Source organism: Natrix helvetica (genome assembly GCF_964273705.1).
Source record: "Natrix helvetica genome assembly, chromosome: 1".
NCBI lineage: Eukaryota > Metazoa > Chordata > Lepidosauria > Squamata > Natricidae > Natrix > Natrix helvetica.
In genome coordinates this window covers 357,403,846-357,430,732 of record NC_138548.1, presented here as the reverse complement: position 1 = coordinate 357,430,732, position 26,887 = coordinate 357,403,846, and the positions used below count along the sequence as shown (strand labels likewise).

Below are 26,887 nucleotides of genomic sequence, written 5' to 3'. Positions count from 1 at the left end.
CTTTTACAACAACAATATCCCAGAATACATTTGCTTTACATGATTTGTTAGCAAAAGGATAATCTGTGGAAAATTTATCTCACAAATTTTGTTCCCAAAATAGATGACCAGGAAAAGCGCCATACAGGAAGAAAACTGCCAAAGTTTCCCACATGTCCCAGCGCAGGCCTGAACTGCGGTAGTTGACTTCATCTGATTCGGCAATATCTTCACGACAATGAAAAGCATTCCATTTTTTTAAAATAAAAGGGTGGAATGAAGGGGAATAGTAATAAGGATACAAACTTGTTGATTTTTGTGGAAACATTTGTTTTCTGTATTTGTAACCTATATGCTTGCATGCTGTAAGTGCCTTTTGTTCCCTGCAACTGACTTCCTGTGGCCCTGTTATTAGGGTGCATAGAATATCTGGCAAAATGGGTGATCCTTGCCATTTGAACTCTTATCAATCTGCCATCTATGGGCGTAGAACGTATCCCAGAATGGAGATGTAAAGAGCTGTAAAACGGGCACGCATGCGTCTCACCTTCCAGTGACACCTCAGCAATGGTCCAGCTGCTCCGCGGAGCATCGCGCAGGCGTTGTACACGCAGTGTACGAAAGCGCCAAAGGCTTTAAATGACTGGTAAGGAGCGCAGGCAGGTGGGTGGGCCCACTGGAGCAACGTACTGGAACGGTATCGGGTGCTCTGGGCAGGCTCCCGTACACCTGTCCCGGAGCGTACCGCCTACAACCCACCACTCGATTTTCCCTACATATCCTTGGCAACAACTGACCATCATGTCTTTAAACTTCGATCAAAGATTAAATGATGACTGTTATTCAAGCCTCCATTTAAGTGTCATGTTTGGCTCATTGTGACTTGGATGTATTCTTGAACTTTTATTGGTCTAAAGGTATTATCAAAGTTTACAGTATCATTTCTTCTCATGTAAACTCTATGCCTCTGTTGATGCAGCCTAGGACTGTATTGGCTTTTTTAGCAGTAGCAGCACAATATTGGCACAAGTGGTACCTGTCCATTTCTCATGTGGCCCAAGGATACATGCCCCACCCTTTTGAAGACCTCCCGGAGGCAGCCGCCATTTCCAGTGCACCCACAATTCCTTAACACAGTTTACAAAGTGTTAAGGTAGCAAAACAGAACACTTTGTCCCAGTCCCATATGACAGGGACCAAGAAGCAGCCACCATTTTGACACAGAGGCAGACATGGCAAAATGGTGGCTGCTTCCACAACTCCACCGCATGGCTCAGGCATGAATCACAGAAACAGTCAAATTAACGGCTGCTTCCATGACATATGCAGCGCACAAATGTGTATCTTACCCTCCTTCACCAACGTGAGGTTCAGTGATCTTCAAAAAGGATAGAGAAGAAGGTTGTGACGGCTGGTGGGGTGGGAGTAGGCCCTAATGATTGCAGGGATCTAGTGGCAGTAGGAAAATGCCTGTGGGACACTGTAGGGAGGGAAAGGCCTGTGGGGACCCAAAAGTTGGGGTAGTGGAGACTAGACCTCCAAGAGATTCCTACAACCCTGAGGTAATCACTGTTCTGCTTAATGATGTGAACATTTCTTTATCATCTTCATCAGGGAGAGGAAAAGGTGGGAATAGTTAAGCAAGGCAATCTCACTTAATAACCATTACAACACGCAACCATAATTGGCAGCTCCCATTACAATTGTATCTAGAGGACTACTTCTATGGTGGCGGGGGAATTCTGGAGCTCAAAATCTAGAGGACACCCAGGTAGAAGATGGAAAGTCCACCTCTGGAAATTGCATAATCAATATACAGAAAAGACCATCCAAAAACCTTTTTGAGGAATTCTGCAAAAATGAAATATCAAGAAACCGCTGCTGATAACCAGAAACAGGTGGTTAGCCATTTTCCATTTTTCTTTTCTCTTCACCTACCAGTCTAATCCTGAGACATGTTTGAGTAAAAACAATGACTCCAGCATTAAAATAGTCAATTTCTCACATTTCTAATGAGGGATGAGAAATGAAATGCAATTCTTCTCTAAACTCATCAACGTTTCATTCATATGGGTTTTCTTTTAGGAAATAACAGACGATTTATACCTGAAGAAAGTCCAGACACGACATTTGAATGATTTCTCTCCTGTGTGAATCGTCCGGTGTTTCTCCAGGTGGGAATTCTGACTAAAACATTCCCACAATTAGGATACTCAAAGGGTTTCCCTCCTGTATGAGTCCTCTGATGATTCGCCAGGTCAGAATTCTGAGTGAAACAATTCCCAAAATCAGGACATTCCAAGGGTTTCTATCCTGTGTGAGTTCTCTGGTGTCTTACAAAGTTGGAATTCTGACTGAAACTTTTCCCACAATCAACACATGAAAAGGGTTTCTCTCCTGTATGAGTTCTCTGATGTCTTACAAGGTTGGAATTGTGACTGAAACATTTCCCACACTCAACACATGCAAAGGGTTTCTCCCCTGTGTGAGTCCTCTGATGTTTCACCAGGCTGTAATTCTGACTGAAACTTTTCCCACAATCAGAACATTCAAAGGGTTTCTCTCCTGTGTGAGTTCTTTGGTGTTTCAAAAGGGTAAAACGGTAACTGAAACTTTTCCCACACTCTGCACATTCATACAGTTTCTCTCCTGTATGTGTTGCCTGGTGTATTGCCAGGTTGGAATTCTGACTAAATCTTTTCCCACAATCAGGACATTCAAAGGGTTTCTCTCCTGTGTGAGTCCTCTGGTGTATCAGCAAGCTGCAGTAACGATTGAAACTTTTCCCACAATCAGGGCATTCAAAAGGTTTCTCTCCTGTGTGTGTCCGCTGATGGATCACCAAGTCAGAATTCTGACTAAAACCTTTACCACATTCAGGACATACAAAGGGTTTCTCTCCTGTGTGAGTCCTCTGGTGTTTTACTAGGTCAGAATTCTGACTGAAACTTTTCCCACAAAGAGGACATTCAAAGGGTTTCTCTCCTGTGTGAGTCCTCTGGTGAATCACCAAATGGGAATTCTGACTGAAACTTTTCTCACAAACAGGACATTCAAAGGGTTTCTCTCCTGTGTGAGTCCTCTGATGATTCACCAGGCAGGAATTCTGACTGAAACCTTTCCCACAATCAGGACATTCAAAGGGTTTCTCTCCTGTGTGAGTTCTCAGGTGTCTCATCAGGTGGGAATTATGGCTGAAACTTTTCCCACAATCAGGACATTCAAAGGGTTTCTCTTCTGTGTGAGTTCTCTGGTGTCTCATCAGTTGGGAATTATGACTGAAATTTTTCCCACAATCAGGACATTCAAAGGGGTTCTCTCCTGTGTGAGTTCTCAAGTGTCTCATCAGGTGGGAATTTCCAATGAAACATTTCCCACAATCAGGACAGTCATACGGCTTCTCACCTGTATGGGTCCTCTGGTGTATCAGCAAATTGCTGTTTTCGCTAAAGCATTTACCACATTGGGAGCACTTGTAGGGCATCTCTCCTGTGTGGGTCCCTCTGTGAACCAGAAAGGAGCAGGTCTGACAAAAGCTTTAGTATAGCTGTTCTCCAGAGTGGATTCTCCCCTGCATAATCACTTGTGATTTGAAGTCTGCTTTCTTCAAAACAGGAACATCTATGGAGCTTTTTCGCCACGGATATTTTTGAGAAGATGAAAAATGTGTGTGTGTCTTTGTTTTGTGGTACTTTGATTTCAGCACTTTTCTTCCCCTAAGGGCAAAGCCTGCATTACTGTCTGCCCTATGTGACTGTCCAATTCACCTTTTCCTCCTCACTGACTTCCAGATATTTCCCTCTTTTCTGAAATGGAAAAAGAAGCTCCTTTCCCCTTTTTGAGTGCCGCTTACTCTACTATTTCCAGCTCAAAATCTCTGCTTGATTTCCTTTCCTTTGACTTTCAACTACTGGGGAAGAAGAAGAATTGTGTGGTTTTTCTCAAGGAAATGGAGAGTATTTCTATTTCTGCTTCAATTTGCTTTGCTTTTCAATGTTGCTTCTTATTCTCAGTAGTCCAATGTCGTCTTATAGGCTTCATCTTTGTCTGTAAGATTCAAATGAAAATGTAGCTTTTATTGTTTGCATAAGGGTTGTAGAAAATGGGAAAAAAGAAGTATACATTACAATGAAAAAGCAAACATGCCACGATACTAGAATAATCTCTTACATTAATTGTGACTCATTTGACAACTGGGATCCAAGTTCCATTTTGCATTCAATCATGAAATTCACTTATTGACTTGGGTCAGTCACAAATTCTTAGCCCTGCAAAGGGTTATCATCAAATATAGTTTTGAAAACAACAAAGTACCCCCACTTTCTTCTATTGTTATGGAGAGGCTAAATAGCCACTCAGTGTTGCTAATCAAGTTCTCTTGATCAATTATCATCAGCAAGCGTGACTGCATTTATAAAAGGCGAAGTTGTAGGAGTTTGCTGGTCTCTGGCATTGAGGTTGCCTACAGTGTATTCAGAAAGTATTCAGATCCCCTTCATTTTGTCAATTTTGTTATGCTTCAGCCTGATTCTACAGTTGTTGAAATTTGTTTTTTTCTCATTAATGTACACTCAGTTGACCATAATGACGAAATGAAAAAGAAGTACTGAGTGTAGATTAATGAGAAAAAATGAATTTCAACAACTGTAGAGTCAGGCTGCTATATAACAAAAATGACAAAAGTGAAGGGGCCTCTTACTTTTTGAATGAACTGTATATGAATTCTACATCCCACATTCATAAGTGGAAAACATTCAAGAAGTGGAAGTGGAAGTCCCAGCAAATTCACCTCAAGTTCAGAAGGTGCAACGCTCAGAGAAATTACAGTATTTTTCAGAGTATAAGACACACCAAGGTTTTAAAGAGGCAAATTTTTAAAAAAGTTTTTGCACCCTGCAGCCCTTTGAAAACCGGCCTGTTTTTTGTGAAAATGATCCCATTTATCGTAAAAAAAGAGAGGCATGCATAGCCTTTAGGAGGCTTGTACAGTGCTCCTGGGGGCTGCCGCCCAAAAAACAAGCATAAAACGGCCTGTTTTTTGGAGCACTCTGGAAGCCTCCTAAAGGCTATGCACGGACATTTTGGTGAAAGGGGCGGGGTTTCGGGAGGCCAGAAACGTTGTATTAAGTGTATAAGATGCAACCTGATTTTAACCCTCTTTTTGGAGGGAAAAAGATGTGTCTTATACTCCGAAAAATACGGTACAATAAATCCAAGCATTACATTAGAAGTTCTACAGGCCTCATTTAGCATATCAAGTGTTAAAGTTCATGACAGTACAATCAGAAAAAGACTGAACGAGTATGGTTCGTTTGGAAAAGTTACCAGGAGAAAGCCTCTCCTTTCTAAGATGACACAGCAGCACAACAAAGTTGCAAAGTTACATCTGAACAAATAACAAACTTCTGGAACACTGTCCTTTGGAGAGACAAAATCAAAGTGGAGATGTTTGGCCATAATTCACAGTCCCACATTTGATGAAACCCAAACACAGCATTTCAGCACAAACAGCTCATACGAACCGTCAAGCACAGTAATGGAGAGGTGATGATTTGGGCTTGTTTTGCAGCCATGGGACCTGGACACCTTGCACTATTTGAGTCTCCTATGACCTCCTCTCTATTTTAAAGTAGTCTAGAGTCAAATGTGAGGTCATCTCAGGGGTGGGTTCCTGCCAGTTCTAACCTCTTCCATAGAAGAGGTTCCACAAATCTACAGTGGTTTTTAGAACCAGTTCCAGCTCCCTCCCCCCGCCCATCCGCACATCATCAAGATGAAGAGCGAGAGGAGGAATTCTGGGAGTTGAAGTCCACAAGTCTTAAAGCTGTCAACTTTGAACACCCCTGGGGTTTTTTTTCCTAAAGGGTTAGGGGTGCAAGGGTCTTGTAACTTGACATCTTTAAGACTTGCGTGCTTCAAATGCCAGAGTTTTTGAGCCAACATTTTGGTTGCTAAGCAAGAGCGTTGTTAAGTGAGTTTCCCCACATTTTACAAGTTGGCCACGCCCACCCAGTCACACAGCTGGCAAGCCACTCCCACCCTGTCACATAGCCGGCAAGCAACTCCCACAAAGCAGGCCACACCTACAGAAGAGGTTCTAAAAAAATTTGAAACCCACTCGTGGGTCATCTGTCCAACAGCTAAAGCTTGGCTGACATTGGATTATGTAACAGGAAATCGTGGGATCATTTTCATCCCAAACTCACCAGCAAATCTACAACAGGCTGAAAAAGGAAAGAATCAAGGTGTTGCAATTGCAGTCAAAGTCCAGACCTGAACCCGATTGAAATGCTGGACCTCAAGAGAGCTCAAGAGAGCTGGGCATAAACAAATGCCTACAAACCTCAATGAACTGAAACAATGTTGTAAAGAAAAGGGGCCAACATTCCTCCACAGTGAGGTTACAGACTGATAAAGTCATACAGAAAACAATTACTTCGTTATTTTTGCTAAAGTTGATTTATCTACATTTTCCCCGAGCTTGCCCGTAGTTGTACAAGCAGCAAGCGGCACACGTCGGTTGATGGATGAGACGCCAGGGTATAAAATGCTGTATTGATTCATTTATTCTGCGCCCATGAAATAAATATGAGTGTCAAATTTGCCAGTTGAACAACCAGGAAAGATAACATGCAAATCAGAGCACAATGAAAAACATGATTAAGAACAATTTGATGCCCCTTGAATATGAAATAATATATATTCTTCTCTTTCTCTCTTTTTCTCTCCTCCCCGCTCCCCTACAACACACAAAATGCACCATGTGCCCAAATACAAATTGTAAGCAATTGAGCCAGAAGGGGAGAATCTATGATGTCTTACAGCCACATCTACTACTGCTGTTGTCATTATCATTACCCAAAAACTACCTTTCTTTTAAAGGTAAAGGTTTCCCTTACACATATGTGCTAGTCGTCCCCGACTCCAGGAGGCGGTGCTCATCTCTGTTTCAAAGCCGAAGAGTCAGCGCTGTCTGAAGACGTCTCCGTGGTCTTGTGGCCGGCATGACTAAACGCCAAAGACGCACGGAACGCTGTTACCTTCCCACCAAAGGTGGTTCCTATTTTTCTACTTGCATTTTTACACGCTTTCAAAATGCTAGGTTGGCAGAAGCTGGGACAAATAACGGGACCTCACTCCGTTATGTGGCGTTAGGGATTCGAACCGCCAAATTGCCGACTTTTGAGAAGTACAAATACATGGACCTATAAATGTATATATGCAGAAAATCAATGTGTTTTCAACCTAAAATGGTTACAGTCCCACATTTCTGAGTTAATTTTAGAGATATGGGGGCTTTAACTCATGTAATGATGCCAAAATCCTCTACAAGATTTGAAGCACCACTTTTGCCTATTAAACAAATCACTGGGTTGCTAAAGGGAATTAAACATAACTTGAAACTTCCAATATTCCCATTGATTTTATTTGTCAGAAAGCTAGGTGGGAAGTTCACTAATGACTGTGGGATGCTGCAACCATCATCCATGTGCAACAGTAATATCTCAATTGGTGCAACTCCTTTCCCTGCATCTTCCTACCCACGGGAACGTCTGAAGCGCGGTAACTGAATGTGCTACAATGACCACACATTTGTGTACAAGATGAATGTATGCTTTTACAGTGCCATTGTAACTTTGGAGGCTCAGGGAACAAGTAGTTAAGTGAGGACCACATATGCAACTAAATGCTCCAAAAGTCCCCAATAGCTTTTTTGTTTTTACAAAGTGCTGGATTAAGCATAGTTGAACCTGCTTAATATACGGATGGCGCACCAATAGGAAATATTGTGCTTGTCGGCTACACTTGGAAATAAGAAAGCAGATACAGATCAGTCCAATATTGTTGCCAAGAAAACAGCAAGTCTATAACAGAATAAGAAAGCTGGAAGGGACCATGGAGATCTCCTACTGCAATCCCCTGCTCAGGCAGGAAACTCTATGTAAGTCTGGACTAACTGATGTCCAATCTCTTCTTTAAGACCTTACGTGATCTACTCCCCAGAACTTCTGGAGGGAAGCCGTTCGCAAGGAATCAACCTTAACTTGAAAGACTTTTTAAATCTTCCCACCAGCAGAAAATTGCAGCCACCGGTTTAACAGCATGGAGCACCAGTGGACTCAAAATTTGGAGAAAGAACATGTAGCAGCAGCTGACATGCTTCAGCCTAATTGCCTCTCTGCCAAACAGCCCCGCTTGCTGTCAGCCCAAGCCTCTCCTCCGACCTGACCTCAACTCACCTTCCAGATGTTGCTTTGACCCTGGGAAGAGCACAAAAGCCACTTAGAATGCCCCTTTCCTCCCATGAGCGGTCCGGAAGTAGTTCCTCTCCTCCCATCCTTTCTAGCAATGTTGTACTCGATGGTTTTAACTCCTTTAAGCTCAACTGCATATGCCTATTAAGGGATTTCTAGTCACTGATATATGACTGCCATTTCCCAATAGGGGGCAAAAGAGCACACTTGCTTTGTCTTTGCTAAGGCGGTTTGCATGGATGTTTTCACTGGTTAGACGCTTTCAAGTCATTTTCAACTGCTAGAAACCCATCTTTGCAACTGATCCATGTGAAATAGTGAAATGTGGCACTAAATAGTTTGTGAAGAGCTAAGTGCTGAGTGCTAAAGTTTTATGAAGTTCTTGCAGAATTACATAGAGTTGGAGGAGTCCAACTGTCTAAGAAGACCCTATACCGTTCCAGATTCCTATTAAAATCCCCCATTGAGGGAGCACCCAAAACTTCTAGAGGCAAAGCATTTCCACGGATTGTTCTCACTGAATTTCCCCTCCCCCTGGATTCTAGGTTTGATTTCTTTTTGATAAGTCTCCCTCTGTTACTTGTCCTACTCTCAGTCCCATTTGGACAATTGGTCCATCCTCTTTATTTGTGTCAGCCCCTCAAATATTGAAAAAAACGCTAAGATGCCAGGTCCTTTGTGTTAGACTAGACATATGCAGTTTCTGCAATAGTGCATGGCAGAATTACAAGAAGGGTTTGCTCTAAGTAAAAAGAAGAAAATGCAACAATTGTTAAAAATATATGGAAAGTTGTGAAAGTATGCAAGCACCCAAGATACCGGGATAAACAGAGGCCAAAAACGGGACACGCAGAGGCCACAAAACGGCTGGTGGGTGGGGGCCAGCGGGTGGACAGCGCTTCCGCAATATTTCTTCCATAAGACGCGCAGACATTTCCATCCACTTTTGGGAGACAAAAAAGTGCGTCTTATGGAGTGAAAATTACGGTAAGTAGAAATCTAGAAAGCAGACTTCAGTTGCCATTAGCACAGATGAAGCAAAATTCATAGCATTATCAGAAAGGTGCTCAGAGATGACATGGTAATATAATTAGTAAAAGAATTAAAAGAATGCTTGTAGAATAGAATAGAATAGAATAAACAGAGTTGGAAGGGACCTTGGAGGTCTTCTAGTTCAAACCCCTGTTTAGGCAGGAAACCCTACAACACTTCAGACAAATGGTTATCCAATTTCTTCTTAAAAACTTCCAGTGTTGGAGCATTTTCAAGTTCTGGAGGCAAGTTGTTCCACTGTTTAATTGTTCTGTCAGGAAATTTCTCCTTAGTTCTAGAAATGCCTTTCTAGATTTAAAGGGAACCATGGATTTAGGATTGCTTTTACATCCATCAAGAGAATTGGGATAGAAGTGCTTTGTAGACAGTATTTGGGCTAATGATGTACAAGAGACAAAGTCAATGTCAGCATTGCTTATAATATGAACAAACACACTAACTAGTTGGAAATCTAGAAAACAGATTTCAGATGCCATTTCCACAGCTGCAACACAATTTGTAGCATTATCAGAATTGCCCTCAGAGATGACATGGTATGTAGAGTTAGGAAAGGATTTGGATAGTGAAGTGAAAGGAGCTATGCCAGTATTTGAAGATACAACATGCACATAAATGGCAACAGGTGGGAGTACAAACCAGAATGAAGAGTGTTGACATAATGTAATGTCAGAAAAGCAGTGAAAGAAAATGTAATAGACACAATTTATTGTCCACCAGAAGATTTTTTAGCTGGCCTCATGACAAAACCATTAAAACCTCCTACATGAGGCAATCTCTGATTTCATTTGGGAACTTGCTACATAATTCCCTGACAGAGAACTGTCTTTATTATACCCAGAGAAAAAAAGCCATTTGCAGTGGATGGCATTTGCAGGAAGCATCACAGGGAGGGAAATATCTGTTGTGATTTGTAGCTGGAATTACAGAACTGAGTTAGAAATTACAATATGTAGTAAGTCCTCTGGGATGGCAATCGTTGCATCCTCTGTGCCTGCCACGTCTCATAATAAGCCTGCAAATATCATGGTCCTCCAAACTATCCCTGCTAAATATGCACCCCTCATTCATCATGATAGAAAGAATTCTATCTTTTGAAAAAAGGGAGAAAAATGAAGGAAACAAAAATAAAAAAAGGAATGAATATTGTCACATTAAGTAGAAACTTGATATTTAATAGACATTGGTCCTATTGTAATATGAATATGTGTTGTGCTGCTGTAAAGGTGTTTTCCTTGTGAGCATTTGGTTATTGGACATTTGTGGCAAATGGGCCTCTGCGAAAGCATGTGCCTGTGGTCAGTTGTATCCTTCAGGCATTGGGATCTGGATCCTTCATGGCTCCTTTTACATCTTCTACAAATGCCATCCCTGTTTTCTCCAGGAATTGGCAGGTAACTCAAACTACCCGAGCAATCCTCACACCTTTCGTGCTGTTAAAAGGCCAATCAGGAAAAACAAAAGATAAATCTGTCTGATGTAAATCTAAATTAGGATATATGACTGAGTTTTGCAATGTAGTTAGATGATATGACTAAAGTAATTATAATACGAAGAACTTTGGCGTAAAAGTAAGAGAAGGAGTTTGAGACATTGTGACAAGTAAAAAGTGGGGAGATAAATGGATAGTCCCCGATAAATGGCAAATGTTGATTTTGAACACAAGGGGAGTCGTGGGGTGGTTAAGGTATGATGTGATTTGTTTTTGAAAATTTCTGGATGCTGTGAATTGTGACAAATATGTGAAATTTACTCATTTTACTGCAAAAGCGCTTCAATCGTTGAGGCAGTGGGAATGTCATGTTCCATGAAATTTACATCGTCTGCCTTCTGAAATAATGTTTGGATTTCCACACTTGGACAGAATGGGGAAATTCCACAATGTGAGACTAAAGATATGTCTACAAAGAACTGTATACTTGGCTCCTCTTCTTTACCTCAGAAACAAAGGACTGCTAGCTCAAACCATATTGGAATTGGCTGCTGGTGATTGGGTCCTGATGAAGCCTGACGTGGGGGAAAAAACTAGCCAAGCCTGGGACAGACCCTACCAAGCCCTGCTAACCACTGAAGCAGCAGCCCAAACTGGAGACAAAGGGAAAATCACTACACCCGTGGAAAGTGGTTCCTGGAGTAGACCTACTAAGAATGAACATTTCCAAAAACTGATGTAGTCTGGCCTGAGTGGTGGCCTCTTCTATTCCACCTGAAGATCCTAAAAGCAGCTGTACAACTTTGCACTCTACAGATTGTGTTGATTTTGTGATTGTAACTGTATCACTGAATATTACTGTTAAACTGATACACACCTGTGGGGAGTTGTGGGACACTGTAATTGTGATTGCTCCCATATAAACTTCATATACATTGGGGCATTGAATCAGATCAACCTGACTTGAACACAGTAGTTCTAAGAAAGAGTGATATCATAATCCCTAAAGATATAAGATGTAGTGATTTAATGCAAACATAAGTGTGAAAAATCATACATTCCTAGCAAGGGTGTTTTCTTCACTTACTGTCACTTTGCTGTCAGGAATTAACCTGACACAACCTAGTAACTCACTTGTAAATATAATTAGACTGAGTGGGTTATGCATTGATGTGGTAACTCTTAATAAGCATGCTGTAGATGGCTTATAAGGTTTGCCTATGTGCCTAGCCGATTGTATGAAACATGTGCATACGCTGAATAGAATTATAAGGTTACAGCCAATGCTTGCAATAATAACTGATGCAACTGCTAGTGCCCTAACTTTTACAACAACAATATCCTAGAATACATTTGCTTTTCATGATTTGTTAGCAAAAGGATATATCTGTGGAAAATTTATCTCACAAATTTTGTTCCCAAAATTGATGACCAGGAAAAAAGCCATACAGGAAGAAAACTGCCAAAATTTTCCACACGTCCCAGCGCAGGCCTGAACTGTGGTAGTTGACTTCACCTGATTCGGAAATATCTTCACGACAATGGAAAGCATTCCATTTTTTTAAAATAAAAGGGTGGAATGAAGGGGAATAGTAATAAGGATACAAACTTGTTGATTTTTGTGGAAACATTTGTTTTCTGTATTTGTAACCTATATGCTTGCATGCTGTAAGTGCCTTTTGTTCCCTGCAACTGACTTCCTGTGGCCCTGTTATTAGGGTGTATAGAATATCTGGCAAAATGGGTGATCCTTGCCATTTGAACTCTTATCAATCTGCCATCTATGGGCGTAGAATGTATCCCAGAATGGAGATGTAAAGAGCTGTAAAACGGGCACCTTTGATCTGTCCCCCTTCTGCCTAAGAACGCATCTCTCACCTTTGATCTGTGCCCTTCACAACAGGATGCCAAATGGCCAACCGTGAGAACAGGGAAGAGATAAGGCTGAGAAGGCTAGTGAGTAGTATTGTAAAGCCAGGATGTTATTTTATGATGTCTCCAACTGTATAAAAAGGAGCTACACCTTTTCTGAAGGGCAGTTCTGCCTAGTGGTGGGTTCCGGATCCCGTTGCAACTGGTACGGTTGCCACAGGGCCCGGCAACCTCCACATGAACGCACAGTGCACGCATGCATCTTACCTTCCAGACAGTGACGCCTCTGCAACGCTCCAGCTGCTCGGCGGAGCATTGCGCAGGCACTGTACACGCCATGTGTGAAAGCGCCAATTTATTTATTTTATTTCTTGGATTTCTTGGATTTCTAGACCGCCCCCTCTCCCAAAAAGGGACTCGGGGCGGTGTACAGTCAATGCAGATAAAAATACAATCATAAAACAATTAAATACATTTGGATGGAGGAGATAGGCTGTACAAGAAATAAATATATTCTAAAACCTTAAAAACATCCCCAATTAAAAACCCAAACCCAATTAAAATAAATCCCCGGGAGGTAAAACCAAGAAAGTGCCAGGCCAGCTGATTGAAATAGGTGAGTCTTTAACTTTTGACGGAACGAGCGGAGGTCCGTGGTGGTTCGAATGTCGGGGGGGAGGTCATTCCAGAGGGTTGGGCCCATCACAGAGAAGGACCTACTCCTAGGTGTCGCCCGCTGACACTGCCTAGCGGACGGCACCAGGAGGAGTCCCTCCCTGTGTGAGCGGATAGGTCGCAGGGACGTGTGTGGTAGGATGCGATCCTGCAGATAACTAGGTCCTATGCCATGGAGCGCTTTAAAGATGGTAATCAATACCTTGAAACGCACCCGAAAGGCCACAGGTAGCCAGTGCAGCTCGCGCAGGAGCGGTGTTACGTGGGAGTAACGTGTCCCCCCCATGATAGCCCGCGCGGCTGCGTTCTGAACTAGCTGCAGTCTTCGGATGCGTCCCAAGGGAAGCCCCATGTAGAGGGCATTGCAGTAGTCCAGGCGAGACGTCACCAGCGCATGAGTGACCGTGCGCAGGGCACTCCGGTCCAGTAGGGGGCGCAATTGGCGCACCAGGCGAACCTGGTGGAACGCCCCCCTTGCCACGGCTGCCACATGGTCCTCCATTGACAGCCGGGCGTCAAGGAGGACGCCCAAATTGTGCGCCCGCTCCACAGGGGACAGTTGTTCGCCCCCTATGGCCAGCGATGGTGTCAGCTGGCTGAACCGAGGCACTGGTACCCATAGCCACTCGGTCTTGGAGGGGTTGAGTTTGAGTCTGTTGTCCCCCATCCAGACCCCGACGGCTTCCAAACACCGGGACATCACTTCGACAGCCTCGTTGGGGTGGTTTGGGGTTGAAATGTACAGCTGAGTGTCATCAGCGTACAGGTGGTACTCAACCCCAAAACCACGGATGATCTCACCCAGCGGCTTCACATATGCGTTGAACAGGAGAGGCGAGAGGACCGACCCCTGCGGCACCCCACAAGTGAGTGGCCTCAGGGACGACCTCTGCCCCCCTGTCAACATACATTGCTTCCGGTCGGAGAGGTAGGAGCCGAACCACCGCAAAACGGTGCCTCCGACTCCCATCCCCTCCAACCGGCGCAATAGGATACCATGGTCGATGGTATCAAAAGCCGCCGAGAGGTCTAATAGGACCAGGATAGAGGAACAACCCCTATCTCTGGCCCTCCAGAGATCATCAACCAACGCGACCAAGGCTGTCTCAGTGCTGTGCCCGGGTCGGAAGCCGGACTGGCGTGGGTCTAGATAGTCGGATTCGTCCAGGTGTCGTGGAAACTGCTGCGCCACCACATTCTCAACAACCTTCGCCAAGAAGGGGAGGTTGGAGACTGGACGGTAATTAGCTAGCTCCATTGGGTCGAGCGAAGGTCTCTTGAGCAAGGGTCTCACCACCGCCTCTTTCAAGGCGGTTGGTATGTAACCCTCACCCAATGAGGCGTTCACCAGGCCCAGAAGCCAGCCTCGTGTCACCTCCCAGGCTGCCAGTACCAGCCAGGAGGGGCACGGGTCCATTGAACATGTGGTGGGTCGCAGCCGTCCACGCAACCTGTCCAAATCCTCGGGGGCAACAGAGTCAAACTCCTCCCAGAATGGTCTCTCAAGACTCGCTGTTGACGGCTCGTCTGGTCCACTGACGGAGGTCCATCCGCTCCGGATCTGATCGATTTTGTCCTGAAGATATTCCCCAAACTCCTCTGCTCTTCCCTGTAAGGGTGTCTCCCGCGTCCCCTGCGATAAAAGGGAGCGGGTCACCCGAAACAGGGTGGCAGGGCGGTTATCCGCGGACGCAATAAGGGCAGCACAATGTCCACGCTTGGCCGCTCTTATTGCCACAAGGTAAGTCCGCAAATAGGCTCTTACCTGTGTTCGGTCAGATTCGGAGCGTGAGGACCTCCACCTGCTCTCTAGACGTCTCCTGTGGCGCTTCATCACCCTTAGCTCCTCAGTAAACCAAGGAGCCCGGGTGGGTCGATGCCGCAGGAGAGGTCGCAAAGGCGCAACCCGGTCCAAGGCCCCAGTCGTCGCCCTATTCCAGGCGGTCACTAGGTCCTCGGAGCGGGAGCGGGACAAGGCTACAGGTATTGGCCCAAGCTCCGTCTGGAATCTATCCGATTCCATCAGGTGCCTGGGGCGGTACCAGCTTGTAGAGTCTGGTTCCGCCTCCTCGCGGTGGGGGATAGCGCCAGGGAAGTCCAGCCGGAGGGATGAGTGGTCTGACCATGACAAGGGTGTGATGACTAAGTCCCCTATTCCCAGATCACTCGTCCACTGTTCAGATACAAAAATGAGGTCCAGTGTGTGGCCTCCTTCATGAGTGGGGCCCTGCACTAATTGGGTCAGGTCCATGGCCGTCATGGAAGCCATGAACTCCCGAGCCACCTCAGAAGCCGCTCCCGTTGACGGCAAGTTGAAGTCCCCCATGACCAAAAGTCTGGGAGTCTCAACTGCCGTCGCTGAGATTAGCTCGAGGAGCTCGGGCAGGGCTGCTGATGCATAGCGAGGAGCCAAGTATACAATCAGCAAGCCCCACTGCCTCCCTGGGCCCCAGTTCACACCAAGGGACTCACACCCGGGTATCTGAGGGACAGTGAACTCCCTCGGCTCTAAACATTCCCGCATAACCACCGCCACCCCACCACCCTTACCCAGGGCCCGGGGCTGATGGAATGCCCGGAAACCTGGTGGGCACATTTCCACGAGGGGTAAACCACCCTCGTGGCCCAACCAGGTCTCCGTTATCCCTGCAAGGTCTAGCTCCCCCTCTGAGATCAACTCATTAATGAGGGGGGCCTTGTTGGTGACAGACCTTGCGTTGCAAAGCATCAGCCGCAGGCCCTGGCTCTGTAGCACCTGTCAAAGGCTTTAAATGACTGGAAAGAAGCCCAGGCAGGTGGATGGGCCCACCGGAGCACCGTACCGGAACGGTACTGGGTGCTCTGGGCAGACTACGGTACGCCTGTCCCAGAGCGTACCTCCTGCAACCCACCACTCGTTCTTCCCTACATATCCTTGGCAACAACTGACCATCATGTCTTTAAACTTTGATCAAAGACTAAATGATGACTGTTATTCAAGCCTCCGTTTAAGTCTCATGTTTGGCTTATTGTGACTTGGATGCATTCTCGAACTTTTATGGGTCTAAACGTATTAGTAAACTTTACAGTATCATTTCTTCTTATCTAGACTCTATGCCTCTGCTGATGTAGCCTAGGACTGCATTGGCTTTTTCTTCAGTAGCAGCACAATATTGGCAGAAGTGGTACCTGTCCATTTCTCATGTGGCCCAAGGATACATGCCCTGCCCTTTTGGAGATCTCCCAGAGGCAGCCGCCATTTCCAGTGCACCCACAATTCCTTAACACAGTTTACAAAGTGTTAAGGTAGCAAAGCAGAACACTTTGTCCCAGTCCCATATGACAGTGACCAAGAAGCAGCCACCATTTTGACACAGAGGCAGACATGGCAAAATGGTGGCTGCCTCCACAACTCCACCGCATGGCTCAGGCATGAATCCCAGCGACAGTCAAATTAATGGCTGCTTCCATGACATATGCAGCGCATGCGTGTCTTACCCTCCTTCATCAACATGAAGTTCATGAAGTTCGACCTTGAGCCGAGAGAGTTCACCGTGCCACAGACAGCCGGGTGTGAGTCCCTTGTCGTGAGATGGGGCCCAGGGAGGCAGTTGGGCCTGCTGATAGTATACCTGGCTCCTCGCTATACGTCAGCGGCCCTGCCTGAACTCCTTGAGCTGATCTCATCGGTGGCGATTGAGACCCCCAATCTTATAGTGATGGGGGATTTCAATCTGCCGTCGATGGGAGAAGCGTCTGAGGGGGTTCGGGAGTTCATGGCTTCCATGACAGCCATGGACCTGACCCAGTTAATTCAGGGCCCTACTCACGAGGGAGGTCACACGCTGGACCTTGTTTTTGTCTCAGGCCGGTGGATGAGTGATCAGGGAATAGGGGACTTAGCCATTACTCCCCTGTCATGGTCGGATCACTATCTTCTCCGGCTGGACTTCCCTGGTGCTACCCCACACCGCGAGGAGGCGGAACCGGAAGGTATTAGATGGTTCCGCCCCAAGCGCCTGTTGGATCCAGATAGGTTCCAGACGGAGCTTGGGCCACCTCCTGTGGATTTGACCCGCCCCCGAGTGGAGGACCTGGTAGACGCATGGAATAGTGCGACTACCGGGGCCCTGGACCGGGTGGCGCCTTTGCGGCCTCTCCTGCGGCGACGAACCACCCTGGCCCCCTGGTTTACCGAGGAGCTAAGGGTGATGAAACGCCAAAGGAGACGCCTAGAGAGTCGTTGGAGATCCTCTCGTTCCGAATCTGACCGAGCACAGGCACGAGCCTACTTGAGGACGTACCTTGTGGCATTAAGAGCGGCCAAACGGCAACATTGCGCCGCCCTTATTGCGTCTGCAGATAACCGCCCTGCTGCCTTGTTTCGGGTGACTCGCTCCCTCTTGTTTGAGAGGCCGCGGGAAGCCCCTTTACAGGGTAGAGCAGAGGAGTTTGGGAAATATCTACATGACAAAGTCGCTCAAATCCGGACGGGATGGACCCCCTTCAGTGGTTCAGTAGAGACGCCCGTGGCGAGTCTTGAGGGTCCGCTCTGGGAGGAGTTTGATTCGGTTGCCATCGAGGATTTGGACAGGTTGCGTGGACGTCTGCGACCCACCACATGTTTATTGGACCCGTGTCCCTCCTGGCTTGTACTGGCATCCTGGGAGGTTACACGTGACTGGCTCCTGGTCCTAGTGAACACTTCGTTGGGTGAGGGGTCTCTACCAGCCGCCTTGAAAGAGGCGGTGGTGAGACCCCTGCTCAAGAAGTCCTCCCTGGACCCGACGGACCTAGTCAATTACCGTCCAGTCTCCAACCTTCCTTTTTTAGCGAAGGTTGTAGAGAGTGTGGTGGTACAGCAGTTCCCACGCCACCTGGAGGAAAATGATTATCTAGACCCGCGCCAGTCCGGCTTCCGACCCGGGCACAGCACGGAGACGGCCTTGGTCGCATTGGTGGATGATCTCTGGCGGGCCAGAGATAGGGGTTGTTCCTCTATCCTGGTCCTATTAGACCTCTCGGCGGCTTTCGATACCATCGACCATGGTATCCTGTTGCACCGGCTGGAGGGGCTGGGAGTCAGGGGCACCGTTTTACGGTGGTTTGGCTCCTACCTCACTGACCGGACGCAACGTGTGTTGGCAGGGGAGCAGAGATCGACCCGGAGGCCTCTCACATGTGGAGTGCCACAGGGTTCGGTACTCTCGCCTCTCCTGTTCAACACATACATGAAACCGCTGGGCGAGATCATCCGTGGTTTTGGGGTGGGATATCATCTGTATGCTGATGACACTCAGCTATACATCTCCACCCCAAACCACCCCAATGAGGCCATCGAAGTGATGTCCCGGTGTTTGGAGGCCGTACGGATCTGGATGGATGGCAACCGACTGAAACTCAACCCTTCCAAGACGGAGTGGCTGTGGCTTCCGGCGCCCCGGTTCAACCAGGTGTTTCCATCTCTGGCCATTGGGGGCGTGCAATTAGCCCCTATGGAACAGGTGCGCAATTTGGGCGTCCTCCTGGATGCCCGGCTGTCCATGGATGACCATGTAACAGCCGTGGCAAGGGGGGCGTTCCATCAGGTTCGCCTGATGCGCCAATTGCGCCCCTTATTGGACCGGGATGCCCTACGCACAGTCACCCATGCGCTGGTGACGTCTCGCCTGGACTACTGCAATGCTCTCTACATGGGGCTTCCTTTGAGATGCACTCGGAGACTACAGTTGGTCCAGAACGCGGCCGCGCGGGTGATCATGGGGAGGACTAGATTCTCCCCTGTAACACCTCTCCTGCGCGAGCTGCACTGGCTTCCTGTGGTCTACCGAGTGCGTTTCAAGGTCTTGATTATGATCTTTAAAGCGCTTCATGGCACAGGGCCTAGTTACATGCAGGATCGCATCCTGCCCCACACATCCCTACGACCAATCCGCTCTCACAGAGAGGGACTTCTCCGGGTGCCGACCGCCAAACAGTGTCGGGGGGCGACACCCAGGAGCAGAGCCTTCTCTGTGATGGGCCCAGCCCTGTGGAATGACCTCCCCCGGGACATCAGGATTACTTCCGATCTCCGCTCCTTCCGTGTACAACTGAAGACCCACCTCTTCCAACTATCTGGCCTGGCTCAACCATAATTTTCTCGTATCCCTCCTGACTGTCTGTTTTTAACATTTTGAATTTGGATTGTACATGGGGTTTTATAATTAGGGTATTTTAATGGTTTTTAATTGTCTATGTATTGTATCTGTTAACCTCCTCCGAACATGTGTGTCTATGTACTTATGTATGTCATGGATTTATGTAAATGTTATATGTTTTTTACTCCATTGTACGCCGCCCCGAGTCCTATTCGGAAAGGGAGCGGCTAATAAATTTAAATTATTATTATTATTATTATTTAGTTCAGTGATCTTCAAAAAGGATGGAGAAGGAGGAGGTTGTGATGCCGAGTGGGTTGGGAGTACACCCTAATGATTGCAGGGATCTAGTGGCAGTAGGAAAATGCCTGTGGGACACTGTAGGGAGGGAAAGGCCTGTGGGGACCCAAAAGTTGGGGTAGTGGAGGTTAGACCTCCAAGAGATTCCTACAACCCTGAGGTAATCACTGTTCTGCTTAATGATGTGAACATTTCTTTATCATCTTCATCAGGGAGAGGAAAAGGTGGGAAGAGTTAAGCAAGGCAATCTAACTTAATAACCATTACAACATGCAACCATAATTGGCAGCTCCCATTACAATTGTATCTAGAGGACTACTTCTATGGTGGCTGGGGAATTCTGGGGCTCAAAATCTACAGGACACCCAGGTAGAAGATGGAAAGTCCACCTCTGGAAATTGCATAATCAATATACAGAAAAGACCATCCAAAAACTTTTTTGAGGAATTCCATTACTTCTGCAAAAATGAAATATCCAGAAACTTCTGCTGATAACTAGAAACAGGTGGTTAGGCCTTTTCCATTTTTCTCTCTCTCCACCTACAAGCCTAATCATGAGACATTTTTGAGTAAAAACAATGACTCCAGCATTAAAATAGTCAATTTCTAATATTTCTAATGAGGGATGAGAAATGAAATGCAATTCTTCTCTAAACTCATCAACGTTTCATTCATATGGATTTCCTTTTAGGAAATAACAGACGATTTATACCTGAAGAAAGTCCAGACAGGACATTTGAATGATTTCTCTCCTATGTGAATCGTAGGGTGTTTCTCCAGGTGGCAAGTCTGACTAAAACATTTCCACAATTAGGATACTCAAAGAGGTTTCCTCCTGTATGACTGCTCTGAAGATTCACCAGGTCAGAATTCTGAGTGAAACAATTCCCACAATCAGGACATTCAACGGGTTTCTATCCTGTGTGACTTCTCTGATGTGTTACAAGGTTGGAATTGTGACTAAAACATTTCCCACACTCAACACATTCAAAGGGTTTCTCCCCTGTGTGAGTCCTCTGATGTTTCAGCAGGTTGGAATTCTGACTAAATCTTTTCCCACAATCAGGACATTCAAAGGGTTTCTCTCCTGTGTGAGTCCTCCGGTGTTTTACTAGGACAGAATTCTGACTGAAACTTTTCCCACAAACAGGACATTCAAAGGGTTTCTCTCCTGTGTGAGTCCTCTGGTGAATCACCAAATGGGAATTCCGACTGAAACTTTTCGCACAAACAGGACATTCAAAGGGTTTCTCTCCTGTGTGAGTCCTCTGATGATCCACCAAGGAGGAATTCTGACTGAAACCTTTCCCACAATCAGGACATTCAAAGGGTTTCTCTCCTGTGTGAGTCCTCTGGTGAATCATCAAATGGGAATTCTGACTGAAACTTTTCCCACATACAGGACATTCAAAGGGTTTCTCTCCTGTGTGAGTCCTCTGGTGAATCATCAAAATGGAATTCTGACTGAAACTTTTCCCACATAGAGGACATTCAAAGGGTTTCTCTCCTGTGTGAGTCCTCTGGTGAATCATCAAAAGGGAATTATGACTGAAACCTTTCCCACAATGAGGACATTCAAAGGGTTTCTCTCCTCTGTGAGTCCTCTGGTGTTTTACTAGGTCAGAATTCTGAATGAAACCTTTCCCACAAAGAGGACATTCAAAGGGTTTCTCTCCTGTGTGAGTTCTCATGTGCCTTATCAGGTGGGAATTCTGGCTGAAACTTTTCCCACAATCAGGACATTCAAAGGGTTTCTCTCCTGTGTGAGTTCTCAGGTGTGTCATCAGTTGGGAATTTCCAATGAAACATTTCCCACAATCAGGACAGTCATATGGCTTCTCACCTGTGTGAGTTTTCAGGTGTCTCATCAGGCGGTAATTCTGGCTGAAAGTTTTCCCACAATCAGGACATTCAAAGAGGGTCTCTTCTGTGTGAATTCTCAGGTGTCTCATCAGGTGGGAATTTCCAATGAAACGTTTCCCACAATCAGGACATTCAAATGGTTTCTCTCCTGGGTGAGTTCGCAGGTGCCTCATCAGGTGGGAATTCTGACTGAAACTTTTCCCACAATAAGGACATTCAAAGGGTTTCTCTCCTGTGTGAGTTCTCAGGTGTCTCATCAGGTGGGAATTTCCAAAGAAACATTTCCCACAATCAGGACAGTCATACGGTTTCTCACCTGTGTGGGTCCTCTGGTGTATCAGCAAATTGCTGTTTTCGCTAAAGCATTTACCACATTGGGAGCACTTGTAGGGCATCTCTCCTGTGTGGGTCCCTCCGTGAACCAGAAAGGAGCAGGTCTGACAAAAGCTTTAGTATAGCTGTCCTCCAGAGTGGATTCTCCCCTGCATAATCACTTGTGATTTGAAGTCTGCTTTCCTCAAAACAGGCACAACTATGGAGCTTTTTCGCCACTGATATTTTTGAGGATGAAAAATGTGTGCGTGTCCTTGTTTTGTGGTACTTTGATTTAAGCACTTTTCTTCCCCTAAGGGCAAGGCCTGCATTACTGTCTGCCCTATGTGACTATCTATTTGACCTTTTCCTCCTCACTGACTTCCAGATATTTCCCTTTTTTTCCAAAATGGAAAAATAAGCTCCTTTCACCTTTTTGTATGTTTGAGTGCCGCTTACTCTACTATTTCCAGCTCAAAATCTCTTCTTGATTTCCTTTCCTTTGTCTTTCACCTACTGGGGAAGGAGAAGAATTGTGTGGTTTTTCTGAAGGAAATGGGAGAGTATTTCTATTTCTGCCTCCATTTGCTTTGCTTTTCAATGTTGCTTCTTATTCTCGGTAGTCCAATGTCGTCTTATAGGCTTCATCTTTGTCTGTAAGATTCAAATGAAAATGTAGCTTTTATTGTTTGCAAAGATGTGAAAAAAGAAGAATAGATTCCAATGAAAAAGCAAACATGCCACAATACTAGAATAATCTCTTACATTAATTGTGACTCATTTGACAACTGGGATCCAAGTTCCATTATTTATTTATTTATTTTATTTCTTAGATTTTTAGACCGCCCCTCTCCCAAAAAGGGACTCGGGGCGGTGTACAGTCAATACAATAAAACCAATCATAATAATTAAATACATTTAAGCTACATTTAAAATACATTTGGAGGGGGAGATAGGCTGTACTAAGAAATAAATACCTAAAAACATCACAATTAAAACCCCAAACCCTAAAATAAAATAAATCCCTGGGAGGTAAAGCTAAGAAAGTGCCAGGCCAGCTGATTGAAATAGGTGAGTCTTTAACTTTTGCCGGAAGGAACGGAGGTCGGTGGTAGTTCGAATGTCTGGGGGGAGGTCATTCCAGAGGGTTGGGCCCATCACAGAGAAGGATCTACTCCTAGGTGTCGCCCGCTGGCATTGCCTAGCAGACGGCACCAGGAGGAGCCCCTCCCTGTGTGAGCGGATAGGTCGCATTATGCATTCAATTGTGAAATTCACTTGTTGACTTGGGTCAGTCACAAATTCTTAGCCCTGCAAAGGGTTATCATCAAATACAGTTTTGAAAACAACAAAGTACACCCACTTTCTTAGTGTAGTAATGAAGAGGCTAAAGAGCCACTCAGTGTTGCTAATCAAGTTCTCTTGATCAATTATCATCAGCAAGCGTGACTGCATCTATAAAAGCCGAAGTTGTAGGAGTTTGCTGGTCTCTGGCATTGAGGTTGCCTACAGTGCATTCAGAGAGTACTGTCCTTTGGAGAGACAAAATCAAAGTGGAGATGTTTGGCCATAATTCAGTCCCCATTTGATGAAACCCAAACACAGCATTTCAGCACAAACAGCTCATACGGACCGTCAAGCACAGTAATGGAGAGGTGATGATTTGGGCTTGTTTTGCAGCCATGGGACCTGGACACCTTGCACTATTTGAGTCTCCTATGACCTCCTCTCTATTTTAAAGTATTCTAGAGTCAAATGTGAGGTCATCTCAGGGGTGGGTTCCTGCCAGTTCTAACCTCTTCCATAGAAGAGGTTCCACAAATCTACAGTGGTTTTTAGAACCAGTTCCAGCTCCCTCCCCCCGCCCATCCGCACATCATCAAGATGAAGAGCGAGAGGAGGAATTCCGGGAGTTGAAGTCCACAAGTCTTAAAGCTGTCAACTTTGAACACCTCTGGGGTTTTTTTTCTAAAGGGTTAGGGGTGCAAGGGTCTTGTAACTTGACATCTTTAAGACTTGCGTGCTTCAAATGCCAGAGTTTCTGAGCCAACATTTTAGTTGCTAAGCAAGAGCGTTGTTAAGTGAGTTTCACCACATTTTACAAGTTGGCCACGCCCACCCAGTCACACAGCTGGCAAGCCACACCCACCCTGTCACATAGCCGGCAAGCCACTCCCACAAAGCAGGCCACACCTACAGAAGAGGTTCTAAAAAATTTTGAAACCCACCACTGGGTCATCTGTCCAACAGCTGAAGCTTGGCTGACATTGGATTATGTAACAGGAAATCGTGGGATCATTTTCTGCACCCATGAAATATATATGAGCGGTGTACTTTCTTTTCCACATGGCTGCATATCTGGAAGTGCTGTGGATAGATTATCCACTTGCAGATATATGGATAAAGGTAAAAGTTCCCCTTGCATTTATGTGCTAGTCATTCCTGACTATAGGGGGTGGTGCTCATTTCCGTTTCAAAGCCTAAGAGCCAGCGCTGTCTGAAGATGTCTTCGTGGTCATGTGGCCGGCATGATTAAAAGCCAAAGGCGCACGGAACACTGTTACCTTCCCACCAAAGATGGTTCCTATTTTTCTACTTGCATTTTTACACTCTTTCAAACTGCTAGGTTGGCAGAAGCTGGGACAAGTAACGGGAGCTCACTCCGTTACGTGGCGTTAGGGATTCGAACCGCCAAATTGCCGACTTTTGAGAAGTACAAATACATGGACCTATAAATGTATATACGCAGAAAATCAATGTGTTTTCAACCTAAAATGGTTACAGTCCCACATTTCTGAGTTAATTTTAGCAATGTGGGGGCTTTAACTCATGAAATGATGCCTAAAGTCAATGTGTTTTCAACCTAAAATATTGTGCTTGTCGGCTACACTTGGAAGTAAGAAAACAGATACAGATCAGTCCAATATTGTTGCCAAGAAAACAGCAAGTCTATAACAGAATAAGAGAGCTGGAAGGGACCTTGGAGGTCTTCTACTGCAATCCCCTGCTCAGGCAGGAAACTCTAAGACCTTACGTGATCTACTCCCCAGAACTTCTGGAGGGAAGCCGTTCGCAAGGAATCAACCTTAAGTTGAAAGTGACTTTTTAAATCTTCCCACCAGCAGAAAATTGCAGCCATCGGTTTAACAGCATGGAGCACCAGTGGACTCAAAATTTGGAGAACGAACATGTAGCAGCAGCTGACATGCTTCAGCCTAATTGCCTCTCTGCCAAAGAGCCCCGCTTGCTGTCAGCCCAAGCCTCTCCTCCGACCTGACCTCAACTCACCTTCCAGATGTTGCTTTGACCCTGGGAAGAGCACAAAAGCCACTTAGCATGCCCCTTTCCTCCCATGAGCGGTCCGGAAGTAGTTCCTCTCCTCCCATCCTTTCTAGCAATGTTATACTCGATGGTTTTAACTCATTTAAGCTCAACTACATATGCCTATTAAGGGCTTTCTAGTCACTGATATATGACTGCCATTTCCCAATAGGGGGCAAAAGAGCACACTTGCTTTGTCTTTGCTAAGGCGGTTTGCATGGATGTTTTCCCTGATTAGACCCTATCAAGTCATTTTCAACTGCTAGAAACCTTCCTTTGAAACTGATCCATGTGAAATAGTGAAATGTGGCACTAAATAGTTTGTGAAGAGCTATGTGCTGAGTGCTAAAGTTTTATGAAGTTCTTGCAGAATTACATAGAGTTGGAGGAGTCCAACGGTCTAAGGGGACCCTATACCGTTCCAGACTCCTCTTAAAATCCCCCATTGAGGGAGCATCCAAAACTTCTAGAGGCAAAGCATTTCCACGGATTGTTCTCACTGAATTTCCCCTCCCCCTGGATTCTAGGTTTGATTTCTTTTTGATAAGTCTCCCTCTGTTACTTGTCCTACTCTCAGGCCCATTTGGACAATTGGTCCATCCCCTTTACTTGTGTCAGCCCCTCAAATATTGAAAAAAAAAATGCTATGATGCCAAGTCCTTTGTTTTAGATTAGACATATCCAGTTTCTGCAATAGTGCATGGCAGAATCACAAGAAGAAGGGTTTGCTCTAAGTAAAAAGAAAATGCAACAATTGTTAACAATATATGGAAAGTTGTGAAAGTATGCAAACACCCAAGATACCGAGATAAACAGAGGCCAAAAACGGGACACACAGAGGCCACAAAACGTCTGGTGGGAGGGTGCCAGCGGGTGGACAGCACTTCGGCAATATTTGTTCCATAAGAGGGAACAAATCCACTTTTGGGAGGCAAAAAAAGTGTGTCTTATGGAGCGAAAAATACGGTACGTAGAAATCAAGAAAGCGGACTTCAGTTGCCATTTCCACAACTGAAGCAAAATTCATAGCATTATCAGAAAGGTGCTCAGAGATGACATGGTAATATAATTAGTAAAAGAATTAAAAGAATGCTTGTAGAATAGAATAGAATAGAATAGAATAGAATAGAATAGAATAGAATAGAATAGAATAGAAAAAACAGAGTTGGGAGATACCTTGGGGGTCTTCTAGTTCAAACCCCTGCTTAGGCAGGAAACCCTACAACACTTCAGACAAATGGTTATCCAATTAATTCTTAAAAACTTCCAGTGTTGGAAGTTCCACTGTTTAATTGTTCTGTCAGGAAATTTCTCCTTAGTTTTAGAAATCCCTTTCTAGATTTAAAGGGAACCATGGATTTAGGATTGCTTTTACATCCATCAAGTGAATTGGAATTGAAGTGCTTTGTAGAAAGTATTTGGGCTAATGATGTACAAGAGACAAAGTCAATGTCAAGCATTTCTTATAATAATAATAAACTAATAATAAACTTTAATTTATAAACCGCACCCTTTCCTAAACAGGACTCGGGGCGGTGTACAGTCATATTAAAACAGTATGAATACAGAATATAGATATACTTAAATATATAAATAGGTAAACGGAGGAGGTAGGATATGCACTGTACAATATTTAAATTAAAATACAAATAAACATTAAAATTACCCTTAAAAACTACCCAATAAGATGTTTGCCAGGAGGTTAAAAG

General features: G+C 45.2%; 4 protein-coding genes across 10 annotated transcripts in view; all 4 read right to left on the bottom strand.

Annotated features, from left to right (window-relative positions):
* The window catches only part of LOC309384246 (uncharacterized protein), a 198,933-nt gene that overhangs the window by 75,123 nt on the left and 96,923 nt on the right, over positions 1 to 26,887 (bottom strand). The window lies entirely within an intron of this gene.
* Positions 1 to 26,887, bottom strand: part of LOC309384292 (uncharacterized protein) — a 62,120-nt gene that overhangs the window by 2,836 nt on the left and 32,397 nt on the right. The gene's annotated exons all lie outside the window — the stretch shown is intronic.
* The window catches only part of LOC309384287 (uncharacterized protein), a 101,928-nt gene that overhangs the window by 60,396 nt on the left and 14,645 nt on the right, over positions 1 to 26,887 (bottom strand). The gene's annotated exons all lie outside the window — the stretch shown is intronic.
* Positions 666 to 25,253, bottom strand: LOC309384279 (uncharacterized protein). 2 transcript variants are annotated; one of them, XM_081937589.1, is made up of 3 exons: positions 25,146 to 25,253; positions 20,339 to 22,511; positions 666 to 2,028 (listed from the first exon to the last, which is right to left on the bottom strand). In XM_081937589.1, the coding sequence occupies exon 2, from the start codon at positions 21,938 to 21,940 to the stop codon at positions 20,597 to 20,599; it is 1,344 nt and encodes a 447-aa protein (XP_081793715.1). In that variant the 5' UTR covers positions 21,941 to 22,511; positions 25,146 to 25,253; the 3' UTR covers positions 666 to 2,028; positions 20,339 to 20,596. The 2 variants fall into 2 exon arrangements, with proteins under 2 accessions (XP_081793715.1, XP_081793716.1); XM_081937590.1 differs by having other exon boundaries at positions 681 to 4,026; positions 21,862 to 22,511.